The sequence below is a fragment of the Notolabrus celidotus genome, chromosome 9, assembly GCF_009762535.1.
Source record: "Notolabrus celidotus isolate fNotCel1 chromosome 9, fNotCel1.pri, whole genome shotgun sequence".
Classification (NCBI taxonomy): Eukaryota; Metazoa; Chordata; class Actinopteri; order Labriformes; family Labridae; genus Notolabrus; species Notolabrus celidotus.
In genome coordinates, this window is record NC_048280.1 from 35,449,330 (window position 1) to 35,471,484 (window position 22,155).

At 41.0% G+C, this 22,155-nt stretch overlaps 1 protein-coding gene across 1 annotated transcript; it reads right to left on the reverse strand.

The window, feature by feature from the left end:
• Positions 1 to 118: 118 nt before the first annotated feature.
• On the reverse strand, positions 119 to 21,646 carry LOC117819016 (VIP36-like protein). Its single transcript, XM_034692209.1, has 8 exons — positions 21,385 to 21,646; positions 14,497 to 14,615; positions 14,232 to 14,349; positions 8,368 to 8,450; positions 6,421 to 6,582; positions 4,883 to 4,997; positions 4,527 to 4,643; positions 119 to 2,282 (listed from the first exon to the last, which is right to left on the reverse strand). The coding sequence occupies exons 1-8, from the start codon at positions 21,587 to 21,589 to the stop codon at positions 2,140 to 2,142; spliced, it is 1,062 nt and encodes a 353-aa protein (XP_034548100.1). The 5' UTR covers positions 21,590 to 21,646; the 3' UTR covers positions 119 to 2,139.
• Between the last annotated feature and the right edge of the window lie 509 nt (positions 21,647 to 22,155).

Sequence of the window (22,155 nt, forward strand, 5' to 3'; positions counted from 1 at the left end):
TGGTAGTAAACAGGAAGTGAGGTGATGCTTCTGTCCTCTGATGATTCCAGCGTCTGAGTTGAGAAGTTGTTGCGGCCAATGAATAAAAAACGTGTGGAATAAAAACCAAGACAACATGTTTGTGTTCTTCTGCACAGATTTAAATTGTTCTTCTACTTTGATTTAATACATTATTTCACTTTCAGTTTAAAATATTGGATTTCCATTGACTTCATCCTCCGCCTCTTATTGCTACAAAATGATTCAGAAATGACTCACAGGTCCAGTGAACACCGGCAGACTGATCAGAGAAGCAACAGAACACATCCAGCAGCCACACCAAAGACAGAGCTTGTGTCATCTGTCATGGGGTGAAGGAGCTAACAAACAGAGACTATAATCAGAAAACGCTCATTCTACTCAAACACACTTCATTACACGATCCTGCATATGGCTACCAAAATCACAGTACACATGTCAGCACAATTCAAAAGCAACATGATTACAACATATTATTTAAAACAAGAAACACAGTGTTGTAGTTTGGGGTCTAAGACATTTCAGAGGCATGATACGGGTTATTTTGAAAACAGGTGTAGTATCATTTGTTACTCAGAGGTGACGGACTGATTGAATACATATATTAACATCTACTTGTCAACATCAGGAAGGTAGGAGTTACTTTGGAAAATCAAAATGTGAGATATTCAAAAGAAAATGAAAAGCTTGTTTGAGTTGGTCCTCGTGAGGCACTGCTAACTTGAGAACTCTGGCACGGGACTTCCACCAGATCCGTGTCCGGTCTGTCTCCGACCCGCTGCGGTGCTCTCTCATCCATGAACACCCACCGATCGTGTTTTCGGAACGCAGCACAGAGCAGGACCGTCAGAGAGCCGGAGTCATGTAACCGAGGTTTACCCACTGTAATCCCTGAATCAAGGATTCTCCTCCTCCTCCTCTCCTCATCCATGTTGTCTTTCTGGTCCTCTGAAAACCTCTGACCTGTTGACTCCAGGCCTGGCTCCGCTCATCATGACTTTGGTTTGTTGTTGTAGTTCAGTGAAATACGATCTGGTGATAACACAGAGTGTTTTATTCTGAAAATTAACCGGATGTTTTCATTTTGTTTTGGTGAAACCTGACTTCCTGTCCCGCTCCATCTGCTCTGTTGAGATTGATGCGTCAAAAATAGAAGTCTTGTGTATCTGATCCGGAGGACTCCAACCTGCCGGATCAGAGACGCAGCCGGAACGCAATGGAGTGGATCCAGTGGAAGTTAACACATTGACTAGAATAGAAACCGATCAGATCCGGTGCTGTGACGGATCGGAGACGGACCGGACACAGATCTGGTGGACTTAAGCCTTGAGACGCATTTTTCCATGAACGTCTAAAAACAGTAACAATCACTTTAAGTGGACAATCTTTAATCTGGTTTATTTTCCCTGAAATATTATGATGCTATCTGAAGTAATCTACTGGAACAGCACAACCCCAAAATGTGACAAAAACAATAAGGAGGGCCCCAAAATGACTTCCCCTTGAAATGTACAACACAGAAAGCCACTCATCAACAGTCACACATGTAGAAACAGCAATCACAGTTCCATTCCAGCTGATTTAAGTGCTTTGCTTGCCTCACAAGCTGCCCCCATAAAATCTAGAGAGCTCATTACAATTTGAATTTTCAGTGCATTAAGAAGAAGAAAGATACACAGGTTGATTGGTCTTCACAGCTTCTACTCATCAGGTTTAAGCTTCCTGTTGGCGGCACCAAGTGGCAGAAAGAGGTATGCACATGTCAGTGAAGGTCAAAGGTAACGAGATGTCAGTAAACCACATACAGCATCTGGGATTGGTTCTGACGTTTGAGTGCCTCTCTTTGTGGAGGAACACGTTCAAACTTCAGTGTCTGGGTTAGTGCATCTGTTACAGACCCACGGTGCTTTGAGATGAATTTCTTTTTGATCTAATCTGTCTAGATGTAAGAGTTTCCCAGCTGGCTCCGTCTGTAATCTCTCCGTTTGTTCATCTTGGCTTTAGAAACACAGTGTTGTTTGTTGATCATTCGATTGTTTGGTTTGGTAAAGCTATGGCAGTCTTTGCATTGTTGTTTCTTGTGCTGATTTAGAAACACACCGTCGGTACATTGTTCTCTGATCAATAGAATCGTTTGCGTCTATTTTCCTTCCAGCGCCCGTAAACTACCAGCCCTACCACTGCCAGCACGCCCACGCCCAGGATGGAGAAGAGGAGGGTGAAGAAGAACTGGACTTTGCTCATCCCTTCCTCCTGGACTTCAACTACAGAGAGGACAAGAGATTTGTTGTCATTATAACAGGATATAGAGTCCTTCAGTGTTCATTCAGTTTATACAACAACTTCATGAAAGAGAGATTTCTTTAAAGGTGACATATCATGCAAAATGGACTTTTTAATGGTTTTCTACCTGAAATATGTGTCTCTGGCATGTCTACAAACCCCCCGAGAATGAAAAAAATCCACTCTGCCCCTGTTCTGATTTCTCCACCTTTCTGTAAATGTGTGTGAAACCAGCCGTTTCAGACTTCAGTGTTTTTGTTACGTCACAACAATATCCGGTCTGTCACGGAGTCAGAGCTTGGAGCTTGTTCAGCCCATAGACTGTATAAAACACAACTCAACCCCTCCTCTGTTTTTCATTACCTGCACACGTGTGCTAACAAGGAGCTTAGGAGGGAGGCATGCTAGTTGTAGGCTGTCTTAATAAACACAAAGGTCGGTTTTACTCCCCACGTCTGCAGATTTGAAGATCTAGTGGATGATTTTTATTTATCATGGATAAGTGCTAGCGCTAGTTAGCATAGCCACATAGCTACATGTTCGTAGCTTTGTACCAAGACACACGTCGACATACTGATAAATAAAACAACAAGAAACACTAAATCTGTGACCAATCCTTCAGAAAGGTCCTGCTGCAGGCGCCTCTCCGTCAGGATCAGATTCTGGATCAGATTCAGAGGGTTGAAGTAACGTGATCTCTGAGCAGCCGTGTATATTCAGCCAACATGTAAACATTAGATCAACGTGCTGGACAGCCGAGGCACATCCACTTCCTGAGGGGGCGTGGTCAGAGAGAAAACAGAGTGTTCTGAGGAGGACTGAAGAAGAGGGTTTTTCAGGCAGACCAAAATCTGATTTCAAAGTGTTTTTTTGAGCATAAACTTTAAAGACATGTTTTGGGGACCTCTTAGACCAATATATATTGATGAAAAAAGCGTGATATGTCACCTTTAAGACGTAGGAAGAAATAAAAACATCAAACCAAATTCAACAATCAGCTGCTTCAGGGATTTAAAAACGCTGGAAAGATAAACTCTGTTCAATGAGCACACACACACGCCCTTTGTTCAGTGTGTTCTGTGAGATGGCATAACCTCTACAAACATCAGTCATGAGATGCATTCCAACCAAGAGTTCCAGGGTATTTTAGCCCCCCTGAACTAAAAGGTTCCTGTGTCCCCATTGTTGTCTGTGTTTCGACCACAGGCTGAAGTCCCAGGTAGATTGTGTAAATCAGGCCAGTGACGTATGGAGAAAGAAAAGTAAATGCACTACACCACCAGACCAGTAGAGGGCAGTAAAACAAAGAGGAATGCCATTCATCACAGATGACGCCATAGAAGCATGCGGACAGGCAGGTATCATTATGAGCAACACAACAGTTAGCCTGTTAGCATGAAGAGACTCAGCTGGTGCTGTTTTAGATGGTGCTATATTTCATCACAGATGGATTCACTGAATCAACACGTGAGAGGAGATAAGCGCGAGTAGCAAAGACGTTTCAACACGGCTTTAAAATCCTTTTGAACTCAAAAAGCCGTGGCAGAGATCGGCCGGTGTTTTGGTTTAAACAGCGACCCTGTTAACTGGAGACTTTCAGCCGGATGCATCCCTCATAAACGTCTTTAGACGATCATTAAATATCTGATGAGGATATTTTGAAATCTTAATAAAAACTAAACTAGTTTGCATTCCCAGGAACTCCCTCTGTGTTTCAACAGCTGTGTAAACTCCACAAACACTGACACGTTCAGCTGAAGGTCTCCAGTTTACAGGGTCACTTTTAAAACCGGAACACCGGGAGAGACGCATTCACGGTGGGCTGAGAGAAGACTAATGTTTACAAGCTGCTAAATCAAGAGAATCACAGCTTCTTCTTTTGAAAAGTACACACACATACAAAAAAGATAGAACAAATAAAAACTAATGAAAGAAAGAGAAATCAAGTGAATCACAGATGTGTGTGATGTTATTGTGGACGGAGGGAGGAATAAAAACACTGTGGTTAATCTACCAATCAGACACGTTCAGCATTACAGGCCCTGCCCCCCGAAAGTCCCGGGACCTTGGAAAAGTACTACAGGGTCTTTTCAGAGGGGAGATTATCTACCCCTGAACTACATTTAGACCCTGGTTCTTGTTTTCAGTCAAATAGAGTTCTGTCCTTTGTAAGCATGCAGTTGTTACATGAGGTAAGTGTCCACAGAGAGCCATGTCACATCTACCTTGAAACGGCTTCATGTTGTCAACACTGGGGATAGTGGCCTCCTCCTCTTCCTCCTCCTCAGGAGTCCGCTCTACTGTCAGCTGGTACAGCTTCATGGAGATGATGTCATGGTTATCTGGAGCAACACAAACAAGGACAGAATCACTCCCGAGGAAAGACTCTTCAGCGTGTCTCTATCGTGTTTGAAGTTTGGGAGGGGATGAATTTGAGTTTTTATCAGCTAACTCGTTGACATTTCTTCATTTGTACAGCTTGTAACACATTGTCCCTACAAATGTGATCACAGGTTTATTTGACTCCATTTAAATAAGCAAATATTCCCTTTGTTCTAAGGAAGCCAGTTTGTGTTAATACCAGACAGATCTCCGGTGGCAGAAGAAGCACCAAAGAAGTAGCCATGAGGAAGGTGCAGTCCAGTGACGTCAGCACAGTCTTTCCACTCCTGCCTGCCTTCTACATCCACCATGACCTGGAGGGCGGGGAAGGATCAGGAATAGCACTGAGTTCTTACAGGATTTTCATTCATTTTAATTTGATGCTCAGACCATGATCACATGGTATGGAGCCACAGAACATAAATTACAAATAACAAAATAATATAATGATGGCACACAGCATCGTTGAAGTACAACAGATCTTACTTAAACAATAATAATAATAATACCTAAGTTTTATATAGCGCTTTTCAATAACTCAAAGACGCTTTACAAGAGAGACAATAAATAAATACAACAAAGACATATAAGACAAGCAGACGACAAGGGAAGAGGTGGAATAGTTAATGTGTGGGGAATGCCTGTTTGAAAAGGTAAGTTTTTAACTGTTTCTTAAATGACTGAAGTGAGTCAGAAGCACGGATGTGTGGGGGGAGAGAGTTCCAGAGGGTGGGGGCGGCTATGGCAAAGGCCCGGTCCCCCAAGGTACGGTACAATGGTACAATGGAAGGACATTCTTCAGAAAAGCTCCTAATTTACAGATAAGTTTTGGCTTATCTGTTTGCAAAAGCAGAATTAATTTAAACACAGAGGGACGTTGAAAATAATACCTGGGTATGAACCTCTCTCTATTATTCAGAATGCTTGTGTTCCTGCATTCAAACAAAATATGGTACTCGTCTCCTACACTATCATCATTACAGAGATTACAAATCCTCTGTTTCTATCCAGGCCTTTATACCTTCCCCTGACCTTAAGAGTCCTGGTGTTATTCATTCTAAAATTACAAATAGCCTGTCTATACTTCTGCTTTTCAAACAACAATTATTCTTCTAGTTTTACATCTGGTTTAAATTGTACATATAAATCACATGATGTCATTTTATCCAGTTCACCTTGCCACTTTTGCAGAAACTGATCTTTAAGCCTCTGTTCAACAGTTTGTCTAAGCCAGTTAATGTTGTTACACTGCTGTGTGATCCAGAGGTAAGACAGGCCACAGTCATCCAGTATCTGTTTAACCTTTAAAACCCATGGTGATGCATAGGCACCTGTGTTGTGCAGGTTAAACAGATAATTATACATAATACGGTTTAACTTACTTTCTTTACCTGTGATCAACCTCCCCCAGTAGCCAATCATTCTTTTGTTAACTGCATTACAGAGTGGGTATCTTCCCAGCTCGCCATACACCATGTTATTGCAGGTTGTCGTTTTAACTTTTAAGGTGTAGCTTTTCCAGTAGATCTATATTTTCAAACCCCCACACTTCACATGCATACAACATAACCGGCATAACAAGCTTGTCAAATAAATCTAATGTGGCGTCTACAGGCAGGTCAAACTTTCTGCATTTGCTAAACATGGAAGACGTGAATGTGCAACATGGAACATAAAATAAAATCAAAACATCAAAGGTGTAATCAGACTGCATTAATCCCATCAAAGGTTTCATACCGTGAGTCTGTTCTTGGAGAATCTGACGAGGACAAACGTGTCATAGATGGCGTTGCGGGTCATGGCTGTGCATCCTCCGAGTTCAGTTGTCCGACCGTCATAGTCGTGGTCGTACGAAAGAGTCCCGTTCCCCAGCATCACTGACACGTAGGGGAAAGCTCTCTGGAATGAGGAGAAGGGAACTCAGCACACGACATGAGGGCATGTCAAGAAATCTGTCACGAGATATAGAAGAACCTAACCCTGATCCAAAACATCCAGGAAGTGATGCATGCAGGTAAGACAGTAGTCCTATTGGAGCTTAGACTGTCTGGCTTTGCATGCAAACTGTTGAGACTTACAGTGGTTATCAAAAGTCTACACACCCCTGTTAAAATGCCAGGTTTTGTGATATATAAAAAATGAGACCAAGATGAATCATGTCACAACTTTGACATATTCTGCTCTTTTTCATCCATATATGTTGGTCTAAGAGGTCCCCAAAACATGTCTTTAAACTTTATTGCTCATAAAAACACTTATAAAACAGATTTTGGTCTGCCTGTAAACCCCTCTTTTTCAGCCCTGCTCAGAACAGGCTGTTTTCTGTGTCTGTGCCTTTAAATGACAATGAGCTCTCTGACCACGCCCCCTCAGGAAGTGGATGTGGCCTCGACTGTCCAGCACGTTGATCTAATGTTTACATGTTGGCTGAATATACACGGCTGCTCACAAACCCGCGTTACTTCAACCCTCTGAATCTGATCCAGAATCTGATCCTGACGGAGAGGCGCCTGCAGCAGGACCTTTCTGAACCATTGGTCACAGATTTAGTGTTTCTTGTTGTTTTATTTGTCAGTATGTCGACGTGTGTCTTGGTACACAGCTACGAACATGTAGCTATGTGGCTATGCTAACTAGCGCTAGCACTTTTCCATGAAAAATAAAAAATCATCCACTAGATCTTCAAATCTGCAGACGTGGGGAGTTAAACTGACCTTTGTGTTTATTAAGACAGCCTACAACTAGCATGCCTCCCTCCTAAGCTCCTTGTTAGCACACATGTGTGCAGGGAATGAAAAACAGAGGAGGGGTTGAGTATTATTTTATACAGTCTATGGGCTGAACAAGCTCCGAGCTCTGACTTCAGTTACAGACCGGATGTCGTTGTGACGTATGAAAAACACTGAAGTCTGAAACGGCTGGTTTCAGCACACATTTACAGAAAGGTGGAGAAATCAGAACAGGGGCAGAATGGATTCTTTTCGGGGGGGTTGTAGACATGCCAGGGACACATATTTCAGGTAAAGAACCATTAAAAAGTCGACTTTGCATGATATGTCACCTTTAACTGCCAAATTCCACCAGATCTGGAACCCAACAGAGCCAATCCAGTTGAAGTTAACACATTGACTGGAATAGAAACCTATCAGATCTGGTGATGTGGCAGATCAGAGACGGACCGGACACAGATCTGGTTGTTTTTGGCCGTTCAAGGTGGAAAAAGTTCTGACATGATTTATCTTGGTCTCTACTTTCTACTTCACAAAACCTTGCATTTAACAGGGCTGTGTAGACTTTTGATATCCACTGTTTGTAACACAGCCCTCAGCAGTAATCAAACACCCCCCCCCCCCACCTTTACACTGCTGCAGAGCCACAATCAGACAAACGAATGCATGTGATGAGGTAACATGAGACGGTGAACTCATGGAGGTGATGGAAACATCAAACAAACATCTCAGCAGCTCATGAAACATGAACAGCTGATGCTACCTGAGTTCCAGGTTGTATCCTCTGCATATTCAGAAGGGTTGCAGAAAGGGAGACATGAGAAGTATTTGAAATCTGTTTCCTCTGAAACATGCGTCACGTCCACCCGACTGTGTAGGTTCATCTAGTCGTCTTCTATGAAAATATTCACAGTATAATAAAACCTCAGTTTGCTGTCTCTACTGACTCACTTACATCATGGTTCCTGTCATTATTGGGGTATGTGTCCACAAATATTCCGAGTCCAACAAACTGGTTCATGTTGCCAAAAACGGGACCTGCAAACAAAGAGTCAGTTACATCAGGGTTCATCCCAGGAACTGGATCAAAACAATAAACACTGAGGGTTTCATCAAACATCACTGCAACATATATCAGAAGCTTTCACTGTGACTAAATAAAGCAACAGAGAAAAACCTGTCTTTATTTGTTTCTAATGGAACCTGAAATGTTGCTGCAGACTGGCACAACCTAAAAATGTATCTCTATAGAGAGAGAGAGAGAGAGAGAGAGAGAGAGAGAGACAGACAGACAGACAGACAGACAGACATGGCTGCCCAGAGAGGAGCGTCTATGTGCTCACTGCTCTACAGGGGACATAGAGACAGAGATGCACTTCCTCCTCCACTGTAGCAAGTTCTCTTTACTAAGAGATGCCCACTACAGGGACATTACTAACATGGTACCAAACTTCCCAACATTAACCCCAGAAGAGAAACTGTCAGTTCTCCTGGGGGAAGGGTCAGCAGCTCCTCTGGCTGCTAAATATGTGTCTGCCTGTCACAGCCTGAGGGACGCACCATCCCATGGGGTTTGATTTTGGGTGGAGGTTTTGTGAGCGCGCCGCATCGGGTGAGGACATTGAGATATGCTGTATAGGTGACACCATCGTTCATTAATGCATATAAAATATGTAATATATGGTTGATATGTATGTGATGAATATAATATGTAATGAATATGGTGTGTGATTAATGTATATATGGTGAGTGTAGTGTGTTGTGAATATATATAATGAACTGTAGGAATTTATGTGCTTTGGCAATAATATCTCGTTGTTCATGCCGATAAAGCAAATTTGAATTGAATTGAGAGAGAGAGAGAGAGAGAGAGAGAGAGAAAGAGAGAGAGAGAGAGACAGAGACAGACACAGAGAGAGAGAGAAGTTATTTTTTTTAATTTTCATATTATAATTTTACATTTCTGTAAATAATCTACAGTCATCTGTAAAAGATAAATGAAATTATTTTTATTGTTATTATTATATATATTTTTGTTGGTGTTAGTATTATTGCTGTAATTATTATTATTATTATATATATATTTTTGTTGTTGTTAGTATTATTATTGTTATTTTTATTATCATTATTATTTTTATTATTCAGATATTTTCTTTCTTCTATACAGCTCTGTTAGTTTAACATTGTATCTTATTATTCTGTAATTGTTTGTAATTTTGTGTTTCATTTCTTTCTAAGCTTTAGCAATGAATACATATGTTTTCCATGCTAATAAAGCCCTTTGAATTGAATTGAGAGAGAGAGAGAGAGAGAGAGAGAGAGAGAGACAGCGACAGAGAGAGAGAGACAGCGACAGAGAGAGAGAGACAGCGACAGAGAGAGAGAGAGAGAAGTTTTTTTTTTTTATTACATTTTCATATTATAATTTTACATTTCTGTAAATAATCTATTTTCATCTGTAAAATATAAATGAAATTATTTTTATTGTTATTATTATATTTATATTTTTTGTTGGTGTTAGTATTATTGTTGTAATTATTATTATTATATATATATTTTTTTGTTGGTGTTAGTATTATTGTTGTAATTATTATTATTATTATATATATATTTTTGTTGTTGTTAGTATTATTGTTGTAATTATTATTATATATATATTTTTTGTTGTTGTTAGTATTATTGTTGTAATTATTATTATTATATATATTTTTTGTTGTTGTTAGTATTATTATTGTTATTTTTATTATCATTATTATTTTTATTATTCATATATTTTCTTTCTTCTATACAGCTCTGTTAGTTTAACATTGAATCTTATTATTCTGTAATTGTTTGTAATTTTGTGTTTCATTTCTTTTTAAGCTTTAGCAATGATTACGTATGTTTTCCATGCTAATAAAGCCCTTTGAATTTAATTGAATTGAACTGAATTGAGAGACAGTTTTTTTTTTTAAATCTTTACATTATAATTTTACATTTCTGTAAATAATCTACAGTCATCTGTAAAATATAAATGAAATTATTTTTATTATTATTATTATTATTTTTGTTGTTGTTAGTATTATTGTTGTAATTATTATTATTATATATATATATTTTGTGTTGTTGTTGTTAGTATTATTATTGTTATTTTTATTATCTTTATTATTCATATATTTACTTTCTTCTATACAGCTCTGTTAGTTTAGAGAGAGAGATAGAGAGAGAGAGAGAGAGAGAGAGAGAGAGATAGAGAGAGAGAGAGAGAGAGAGAGAGAGAGAGAGAGAGAGAGAGAGAGAGAGAGAGAGAGAGAGAGAGAGAGAGTGTGTGTGGAGGTGTTGAGAGAAGGCTCTAAAGTGAGCGGGTGGAGGAGGGTAAATGGATAAATGCGTCTCATTGAGCGTTTTAAATTCATGTTGCTCCCATAGACTGTATAAAATATGGACGTAGTATCCGTGACGTCACCCATCTGTTCCTGAGAGCTGTTTTGAAGCCAATCGACGGCGGCAGCCATATTTGAAATGCTGAACTCAACCAGGCAGAGTGTGACGTAGTGTGAGCCTCCTAGCTAACAGCTATGTGTTTCCAACCGGGAGTCACGTCAGTCATGTCCTAAATTTGGGCAAAAACTCGTAATCTTAATATCTTCTGAACCGTCACGTTAGAAAAAAATTCACCCCCGTACAGTGTGTGCCGATAGAGAGATTAGCTACATAGGGCCAAGCTGTTTTTTGAACCAGGCTGTAAACATGTTTATTAATGCTGCAAAGATCGTCTTTTTCCCATTCATGTCTATGTGGTTTCTGGTGTTTCTGCAGCCAGCCTCAAGCGGATTCTCAATAAACTGCAGTTTATAACACTTCCACATGGGCTTCACTGTTTGAGACCGGAGGTTGCTGCTTGGTTGCTCCACACTCAGGGTCACAGAAGGACTCGGTGTCACCCGGTCATGAGCGTTGACACCGCTCCAGGACAGCAGTCATTAAGTTACGCAATATTTAGACAGTAAGGTGATGTTATTTGAGATTTACTGAAGAACATCTAGAATGCTGTCAAATATTTGTTCTGTTTGTACTTTGAAACTTTGACTGAACTGACTCTGACCGACAGAGACGAGTGCTGAGATCCTCTATTTGACCAGCTCACCCTTGTTTTTACTAAATGTAAGTAAAACTAAAGGCATGTTTTTCTCTAAAACCAGTATGCAGCCCATCAACGCTGACATTGTCATTGGAGCTGAGAGGATTGAAATAGTTAGTGAGTTTAAAATATCTTGGTGTAGTCCTAGATTCAAAACCTTAATATGAAGAAACATGTTAGGAAAATGATAAAACCCATCAAATATAATTTGACAAACTTTAGACTGATAAGAAGCTGTCTTTCAGTGGGTGCAGCCAAGACTTTTATGCATGCTATGATCCTTTCCCACATGTCATACTGTATCACATGCTGGGGTCAGGCTGGGGAGACGCTCATTAAACCACTTCACTCTCTGTATAAACAAACATCATCTTTTGAGCTTTGAGAATTTTAAATTGTATTCAAATGTGTGTCTTGTGTATAAGATTTTAAATGGCTTGGCCCCGCCTCCACTGCGTCAGTTTATTAACTTTCGCTCAGTGGACTCCGTTAAATCCACAAGAATATCTTCGTTCAGAAATTGCAATGTGCCCTTTCATCGTACTGCCTTTGGGCAGTCAGCTTTTTCTGTGAAAGCCACAACTCAGTGGAACATCTTACCAGAGGATATTAAAGGTGACATATCACGCTTCTTTCATTAATAAATATTGGGCTAAGAGGTCCCCAAAACATGTATTTGAAGTTTATGCTCAAAAAAACACTTTGAAATCAGATTTTGGTCTGCCTGAAAAACCCTCTTCTTCAGCCCTCCTCAGAACAGTCTGTTTTCTCTCTGACCACGCCCCCTCAGGAAGTGGATGTGGCCTCGGCTCTCCAGCACGTTGATCTAATGTTTACATGTTGGCTGAATATACACGGCTGCTCACAGATAGCGTTACTTCAACCCTCTGAATCTGATCCAGAATCTGATCCTGACTGAGAGGCGCCTGCAGCAGGACCTTTCTGAACCATTGGTCACAGATTTAGTGTTTCTTGTTGTTTTATTTGTCAGTATGTTGACGTGTGTCTTGGTACACAGCTATGAACATGTAGCTATGTGGCTATGCTAACTAGCGCTAGCACTTATCCATGATAAATAAAAATCATCCACTAGATCTTCAAATCTGCAGACGTGGGGAGTAAAACCGACCTTTGTGTTTATTAAGACAGCCTACAACTAGCATGCCTCCCTCCTAAGCTCCTTGTTAGCACACATGTGTGCAGGGAATGAAAAACAGAGGAGGGGTTGAGTTGTATTTTATACAGTCTATGGGCTGAACAAGCTCCGAGCTCTGACCTCCGTGACAGACCGGATATTGTTGTTACGTAACAAAAACACGGAAGTCTGAAACGGCTGGTTTCACACACATTTACAGAAAGGTGGAGAAATCAGAACAGGGGCAGAATGGATTTTTTTCATTCTTGGGGGGTTTGTAGACATGCCAGGGACACATATTTCAGGTAGAGAACCATTAGAAAGTCCACTTTGCAGTGAATCTCTCAGCAGCTTCAAAACCAAACTGAAAAGTCTGCTAAAGGACACTCAACACTGCAACCACTGATTTGATATTTTTAACTTGTTATACAGTACTGCGTGCGTGCGTGCGTGCGTGCGTGCGTGCGTGCGTGCGTGCGTGCGTGCGTGCGTGCGTGCGTGCGTGCGTGCGTGCGTGCGTGCGTGCGTGCGTGCGTGCGTGCGTGCGTGCGTGCGTGCGTGCGTGCGTGCGTGCGTGCGTGCGTGCGTGCGTGCGTGCGTTTTTACAATGTGATGTTTTAATTGTGACCTGCCAAGGGACTGCAGATGTAAATTAGCTTTAAGCTAACTCTGGTACAATGCCTCAGATAGTGACATTTATGTTAAATATTGTACATGGTCCCTTTACAAATAAATCAAATTAATTATAATACATTTACAGGATGACATGTTAAGTTAAACCTTTGATGACATGTTGAGTTAAACCGCCCAAAGGCGACTTTTATTTTGGGGAGATTGTTTTGGTCTAAGGTGGACCTGTTTTTGTTGAGACTGATCCGTGATGACACAGACACACCACCAGTCAGAAGTTTGGACACACCTTCTCATTCCATGTTTTTTTATTTATTGTAATTATTTTCAACATTGTAGATTAATACTGAAGACATCAAAACTATGAAATAATCTGGTTTTGTCATAATCTGGATTACAACAGTAGTCAAATAGGGTTATCCATTGTGTACTAACCCTACCTCTGAACAACACAACTGATGGTCTCAAACACATTAAGAAGGCAAGTCATTCTACAAATGAACTCTTGACAAGGCTCATGTTCATTAGAAACCATTCCAGGAGACCACTTCATGAAACAGACTGAGAGAATACCAAGAGTGTGCAAAGCTGTCATGAAAGAAAAAGGGGGCTACTTTACATAATCTTAAATATAAAACAGATTCTGCTTTGTTTAACACTTTTTTAAAATTTAAAAAAATCCATATATGTTCTTTCATTGTTTTGATATCTTCAGTATTAATTTACAGTGTTTACAATATTAAAATAATCATAATTCAATGAGAAGGTGTTTCCAAACTTTTGACTGGTAGTGTACCAGACTGGGTAAATATGGAGCTGAGTCACGTGGGCCAGTCCTGTTTCAGTAAATCAAATGAAATGACCTGAAGTCTCTTGTTCCTTCACATGGAGGAAGGAGGAAAACAACCTCTGGAGTGAACCAGTCTTCACCTACCATTCTGCATGCGGTCCTTGGTCAGCCAGATGGCCAGACCATCCCCATTCAAATTCTTCTTTCCCTGCCCGTGAATTTTAAAGTGCACCTTGAGCTCCCAATCTCGCAAGTAGAAAGGCTGCAAGGCAACAGAAAAGATGTTGAGGAAGTTAGTCCTGTGCTGTGCTCCTGTGCCGTTCTGATTTTTGAACAGGCTGTCATGGTTTTCTGTTGTTACAGCATCAGCCAATATGAAATGCTCTTGAGTTATAAAGTCCAGACTTACCATGCGGCTCCATACTGCTCCCTGTCTGCTCTGCAGGTCTGGGGTCAGCCTCACGTAGTCAGGTGTCACCATGGCAGTGCCCATCAGGTCCCATTGTGAGGAGCTAGAGAAGCCCAACCCTGAAAGAGTCACATCTGTTAGCTTAACAAAGACGTCCTCCAGCTGTTCTCTGTCGATGAACAGAACTTTACAGTCTTAACTGGTTTGAGTCCAAACTGTTCACTTGATTTGTTTTTACCAGAAGATAGATCAGCTCCATGCACATGAACTTCTTTATGTTCCTGGTATATTCCCTAACAGGTCGATGGTGGTATGGATCATTCAACTGTCATTAATACTGATTGGTGCGAGGTGTTTGTGTTACATGACTACAGCAAAGCTCAGAAATTGAATGTGTGTGTAGCTTTTAGTCATTTTTAATCATATGGTGTTATTTGTACTCTTTTTTCTTTTCTTTTTTACTTTTTTTTTGTGTATTTTTTTCTCTTCTCCCTTGTTATTTTCATTTAATTAGGGCCTGAGCGCCGCTGGTGGCGAAGGCCCTATTGTAACCCTAAGGATTGTTCTTTCTTCCGCCACTTAAAACGCATTTTTGGACCCCTGAACGTGAATGAATTTTTGCACACTCATCGAGTCTGGTGCAAATTGCAAGTTATTATAGGTCTTGCAAAAAAAAAATTCAGTAGCGCCCCCTAGAGGTAAAAGTAACATACTACACATAGAGTTTTTTTGAGCTACATGCATGAAAAGTCCTACACATATTCATGGCATCAGGACGCACAAAAAAGCCTCTTGCACCCATATTTGAAACTCAACAGGAAGAGCGCCACCTAGCTTTGAACATGAAAAATGGGGCCAAAATGGGTCCGTGCAAGGGTGCATACTTTTGCTCATTTCTCCTAGAGCTTTTCTCTGATTCAGTCCAAACTAGGCACATTCTATAGTAAACCCATTGACGATTAATACACAGTAAAGGCATTCCATTCAGACGAAAGATGTGGGCGTGGCAGACTTTGGGGCGGGGCATACAAAAAAAACGTCGGAAAATTGATTTTTGTGACTTTAAAATGCACGTAATTTCACCTCATCCAACACACTCATCAGTGCTGGGGAAAATTGCGACATTTCATGGGTTTCACAAAAAAAGTCGAAAAAATGTGCTCACTAGCGCCCCCTACAGTTTTCAAAAACCCCTCCCCATAGGGGTTATTTTAAGCTACATGCTTGAAAAATTTTACCCATATTCATGTTATCAGGACGCACAAAAAAGCCTCTTGCACCCATATCCCAAACTCAACAGGAAGAGCGCCACCTAGCTTTGAACATGAAAAACGGGGCCAAAATAAGGGTGCATACTTTTGCTATTAACTTCTAGAGCTTTTCTCCGATTCAGTCTAAACCAAGGTCAACCTATAGTAGACACCTTGACGAGAAAAAATTATCAGAACAAATTTTGATCAGACAAAAAATGTGGGCATGGCAGGCGTTGAGGCGGGGCATCAAACGCACATACAGCTTTGAATGTGAAGAATGACGCACAAATAAGGGTGCATACTTTTGAGAGCTCCCCCTAGAGTTTTTCTCTGATTCAGTCCAAACAAGGCACATTCTATAGCAGACATATTGACGATTAAATTATTGTTAAAGGAATTCTGTTCAGACTAAAATTGTGGGCGTGGCACACTGTCAAGTTTTGAGGTTTTCTTGGCAATCTGCCAAAAACTTGGAACATTTGCACCACCTGAGGCAGTATATACTCTCAGATCTTGCTTTCGCATCATGTGATGGCAAATATCAGGAGACGGTTTACATGTGGCGGTGGCTCGCGTAGGCGGTGGCGGGTGTGCGAGGGCCAGTTCATTGCCGCTTGCGGCTTTAAGTTTCTTTCTTTCTTTCTTTCTTTCTTTCTTTCTTTTTTAGGTTTAATCTTGATTTTTTTTAGGGAACCTTTTTAACATCTGGCAAGGGACTACAGGTGTAAACTAGTAGGGATAGACCGATTCTCGACTGGGACGATTATCGGCGCAGATATTCGGCATTTTGACGCATATCGGCCTTTTTCTTTTTAATCCGATGGCCGATAACAGATCAATTTAAATGTCTCATTTCTCCTGCAGTTTCTCGTCACAGGGGACAAGCTGAGCAGCATCCGTTGTGGCCCCTACAGTTACTAGTGATAAAAACTCATACAAACCCACTTAAAAAAACTTAAAGCTGGGGTTGGTAAACAGATTTAGATCCACTTTTTGTTATACTGGTTAAAATGATCTTTATGTCCTGATGGTAATCAATACATAATGTGTTCTTAAAAAAGAGTGAAGAAAAGCTGCTATCTACAGCCGGAGTAAACCTGGGAAAACACCAACCAATCAGCCTTTTTTGGGTCCTAAAATTTTAAACCATTCAAATCCCGTCCTGCCGTTCTGCCCGCCTCCTGCGCGTACATTTCCCCGGCGTTCACTCTGAGTCCCCGTCTCCTGCCTCTGCTTCCCCTGACTCTACTGACTGCCCCTCTCACTCGACCTCGGGCCTGTCCCCTCTGACCCGATGAGGTGCTTTGCTCAGGACTGTAGTCCGGATCAGAGTCTAAAAAGCTCTCATCACGGGGGCTCTGACAAGCAGAAGAATTAATGACATTTAGTAAGTCCTACAGAAAATGTAGATGTTGTAGCGTTCGTCCGGACGCTGTAGTGATGACGAGCCGATTGGTGAACACGTTGAGCTTTAATAACCGGTCACTGTTGGCCGTGATCACGCCAACCAACAAAACAACAATCAATGTTTGAATGAATGAAGAACTTCTCCTCTTGTCTCTCCTCTCTCCAGCTCACACTTTCTACACCTCTCCTGATGCCTTCACTGACTGTCAACACTGTAGGAATTAAGAACATCTCCACTGAACAGGTTTAACAAACAGTAGAGTTGTTACAGTATTATATATGTGTTATAACTTTTCTCCTGATATGATGTCACCGGTACAACTGGATAATGCTAGCATGATAGTTGTGAGTACTAACAGCAGCCATATTTGTTTGTGTTTTTAACTTTCACTATGAGAATGTTTTGGTGAGGACCAGTTTGAATCAGTCGGGGGGGGGGGGCGTCGTTTTGGAGGAGCTCTGCGGGGAAGGGGAGGGGTTAGACGGAGTCATGAGGAAATGCTACATTCAAATTCATGCTAGTTTTCCGAGACTACCAACCACAGCTTTAATGAAGTGATGTTGATAAATTAACATGACTCCTCTTCTGTCACAGGCTGCCCAGATTTTTATGTTGTATTTAGCTGGTTTGAAAGGCATATACTGCCTAAAATAGACTTTAAAAAGGGTCAATTTGACCCACAACATAACAGGAGGGTTAAGAGATTTAAAAGAGCATCCTGACTCAGAAGACCTGATCTCAGGCAGGTGGTTCCAGAATGTCAGACCCCTCACTGCGAACGCCTTGTCCCCTCTCGTTTTCATTTCTGTATTTGGCATGAACAGTAAACCTCTGCCTGAGGATCTCAGTGCGTGCATCGGCTTACAGGGTATTAAAAGGTCTGCTATAGAGGTCGGAGTAAGTCCATGTAGAGCTTTAAAAGTAATCAGTAACATCTTAAAATCAATTTTAAAACAAACAGGGATCCAGTGCAAGGAAGTTAAAACCGGAGTGATGTGGTCGTAATTTTTGGTTCTGGTCAAAGCCGCAGCAGTCCAGGTGTGATGAGATAAAAACATGTAAAACTGTCTCTGTGTCTTTAAGAATTAAAAATGAATATGCATGTTCCTTTTAAATGAAAAATAAATAAATGACATAAATGTGTCATTGTTATTGTCAGAAAATGTATTTGAGACATTAAAGCTGGGGTTGGTAGTCTCTGAAAACTAGCATGAATTTGAATGTAGCATTTCCTCAGGACTCTGTCTAACCCCTCCCCCCCTTCCCCTCCAAAACGACGCCCCCCCGCTCACATGCATGAGCGCCGCTGATTCATGACTATATGATGGTGACTGATTGAAAACCGGTCCTCACCAAAACATTCTCAAGTGAAAGTTAAAAACACAAACAAACATGGCTGCTGTTAGTACTCACAACTGTCATGCTAGCATTATCCAGTTGTTCTGGTGACACGATATCAGGAGAAAAGTTATAACACATATATAATACTGTAACAGCTCTACTGTTTGTTAAACGTGTTCAGTGTAGATGTTCTTAATTCCTACAGTGTTGACAGTCAGTGAAGGCATCAGGAGAGGTGTACAGTGTGTGAGCGGGAGAGAGGAGAGACAAGAGGAGAAGTTCTTCATTCATTCAAACATTGATTGTTGTTTTGTTGGTTGGCGTGATCACGGCCGACAGTGACCGGTTATTGAAACTCAACGTTCACGAATCGGCTCGTCATCACTACAGCGTCCGGACTGACGCTACAGTACATCTACATTTTCTGTAGGACTTACTGAATGTCATTCATTCTTCTGCTTGTCAGATCCTCGTGGTGAGAGCTTTTTAGACTCTGATCCGGACTACAGTCCTGAGCAAACCACCTCATCGGGTCAGAGGGGACAGGCCCGAGGTCGAGTGAGAGGGGCAGTAAATAGAGTCAGGGGAAGCAGAGGCAGGGGACGGGGACTCAGAGTGCACGCCGGGGAAATGTACGCGCAGGAGGCGGGGGACCCAAAAACAGTGATTGGTTAGTGTTTTCCCAGGTTTACTCCGGCTGTAGATAGCAGCTTTTTTTCACTCTTTTTTAAGAACACATTATGTATTGATTACCATCAGGACATAAAGATCATTTTAACCAGTATGACAAAAAGTGGATGTAAATCTGACTACCAACCCCAGCTTTAAAGTTTGATGTTATTTTCCATTGTATTGATGTTGGGGAGTCAACAACACAATATTTACTCTCTACTTTCAAAAGACAGCTAAAGACCCAGCTCTTTAAAGGTGACACATCACGCTCTTTTCATCAATATATATTGGTCTAAGAGGTCCCCAAAACATGTCTTTAAAGTTTATGCTCAAAAAATCACTTTGAAATCAGATTTTGGCATGCCTGAAGAACCCTCTTCTTCAGTCCTCCTCAGAACACTCTGTTTTCTCTCAGACCACGCCCCCTCCGGAAGTGGATGTGCCTCGGCTCTCCAGCACGTTGATCTAATGTTTACATGTTGGCTGAATATACACGGCTGCTCAGAGATCGCGTTACTTCAACCCTCTGAATCTGATCCTGACGGAGAGGCGCCTGCAGCAGGACCTTTCTGAACGATTGGTCACAGATTTAGTGTTTCTTGTTGTTTTATTTATCAGTATGTAGACGTGTGTCTTGGTACACAGCTACGAACATGTAGCTATGTGGCTATGCTAACTAGCGCTAGCACTTATCCATGATAAATAAAAATCATCCACTAGATCTTCAAATCTGCAGACGTGGTGAGTAAAACCGACCTCAACCAGAAAGGCAGCAGGACCTTTCTGAAGGATTGGTCACAGATTCTGTGTTTCTTGTTGTTTTATTTGTCAGTATGTCGACGTGTGTCTTGGTACACAGCTACAGCTACAGCTATGAACATGTAGCTATGTGGCTATGCTAATCAGCGCTAGCACTTATCCATGATAAGTAAAAATCATCCACTAGATCTTCAAATCTGCAGACGTGGGGAGTAAAACCGACCTTTGTGTTTATTAAGACAGCCTACAACTAGCATGCCTCCCTCCTAAGCTCCTTGTTAGCACACATGTGTGCAGGTAATGAAAAACGGAGGGGGGATTCAGTATTATTTTATACAGTCTATGGGCTGAACAAGCTCCGAGCTCTGACTCCGTGACAGACCGGATATTGTTGTTACGTAACAAAAACACTGAAAACTGAAACGGCTGGTTTCACACACATTTACAGAAAGGTGGAGAAATCAGAACAGGGGCAGAATGGATTCTTTTCATTCTCGGGGGGTTTGTAGACATGCCAGGGAAACATATTTCAGGTGAAAAACCATTAAAAAGTCAATTTTGCATGATATGTCACCTTTAAGAAGCACTGTGCACTTAGCTAGACTGTTCTCCACTGTTGTCCCCAGTGGCAGATCATGTCTTCCAGCTACAGTTGACTCACACTGTCCTGCTCTACTCTGGGAATCTGTGTTCAGCTCTGGAGTGACCCAGCACTTGGTACTTTGGTCATTATTGTGATGATGTTAATTGTTGATGATGATAATGGAATGTCTTAAATGGTTTCCTTGCTTCATTGTAGATGTTCCTTATTTTATATAATAAAAAAGAAAAATAATTCCTTACTACCTGCATCCAAATGGACTTGAAGCACTTTGTTACTCTTACTGATCTTGTTTCCTCTTGTCTAGATCTTTGCTTGTGTTGTTCTTGTTCTCATATGTACGTCACTTTGGATAAAAGCATCTGCTAAATGACATTGTAACATTGTAACATTGTAACATTTGCAGTAAGGTAACCTTCATTTTCTTTGTTTTATCATGTGTCTGAACATCAGAACATTACAGTCTGGAGTTTATTGGAACCCACTTTCAAGCTAATAACCAAAGTGTCAAATTGTTCTGTACATAATAAATGAGTGGAGTTTATAATCAGTTTATGATTCCGTTAGAGATTGTAATGGGCTGTAAATAATTCAGTTTGTCTGACTCTTCTTTCTGTCCCTGAACGCACCCTCAGGAAGTGGAGCTAACATAGAGCTGCTCCTCTCTGCTCCTCTCTGCTGTCACTGTTAAAGCTCGTTAGTTTTAGGATCCTCACATCCTAAACTTCATTTCCGGAGTGATAAGTTGATAAGCCTTCACTCTGCGATGACAGAAGGAACCATTCCCTGGTTTGTGACCTTAGCTAAGAGGTGTGAAGTGTGTCTTAATCTTATTATCAGACTCAGAAACTTACCCCGGTACGGCTTCGCTAGGGAGAACTCCCGCTTCAGAAAGTCCTCCGCAAAGTCCTGATCCTCGGCCAGAGACGGACTCATCAGAACACACACGGTCACAAACAGACATGTGAATTCACGGATGTTTCTGAAATAAAAGAGTGAAGACCAGAAACTCCAACTCCTCAATGGAACAGGATTTGTCTTGGTTTCAGCGGCGGCCATCTTTACTTCTTCTGCTTCTTCTTCTTCTTCTTCTTCTTCTTTGTAGTTTATTGGCGGTTGGCGAACCGGCTTGTCGGCGCATTACCGCCACCAACTGGCCTGGAGTTGAAACAGGAGATTTTTAGACCAGAAAATAATTAAATTAAATCAAACAAACAAACAAACCAAACTAAACTAAGCTAAATAAATGAAAAAAAAAAATTAATAACAAACAAGCAAACAAACAAACTAAATGAATAGATATAAATTAATTAATACAATAAAAAAAAAAACAGAAAGAAATAAACTAAATACTTTTAATTACAGTTTTTCTCGATTGTTTACACACAGATACTGGTACTTGAGACACAATGACCACAACATGTAACCCATACACCAACCCCCTGAACCAATTGCCAGATTGTCATGTGTGCTCCTGCCAGCTTGTATCTCAGCCTGCTATATGTTCTTTTGTCTCCTTGGAATTAGACCATTGCCTGTTAACCTGTTTTTGGTTTTGCCTGCTGACTTTGTTCTTCTGCCTGGTTGGACTGCTTTTGGTTTTTGAACTTTAGAACGGACAGTAC

What these genes read in the sequence shown, in the direction of transcription:
- LOC117819016 (XM_034692209.1), bottom strand. Translation starts at nt 21,589, where the DNA reads ATGGCCGCCGCTGAAACCAAGACAAATCCTGTTCCATTGAGGAGTTGG. An exon ending in CCTAGCGAAGCCGTACCGGG is followed by an intron (nt 14,616 to 21,384) that starts GTAAGTTTCTGA and finishes TGACTCTTTCAG; the next exon opens with GGTTGGGCTTCTCTAGCTCC. An exon ending in CAAGGACCGCATGCAGAATG is followed by an intron (nt 8,451 to 14,231) that starts GTAGGTGAAGAC and finishes CTTTGTTTGCAG; the next exon opens with GTCCCGTTTTTGGCAACATG.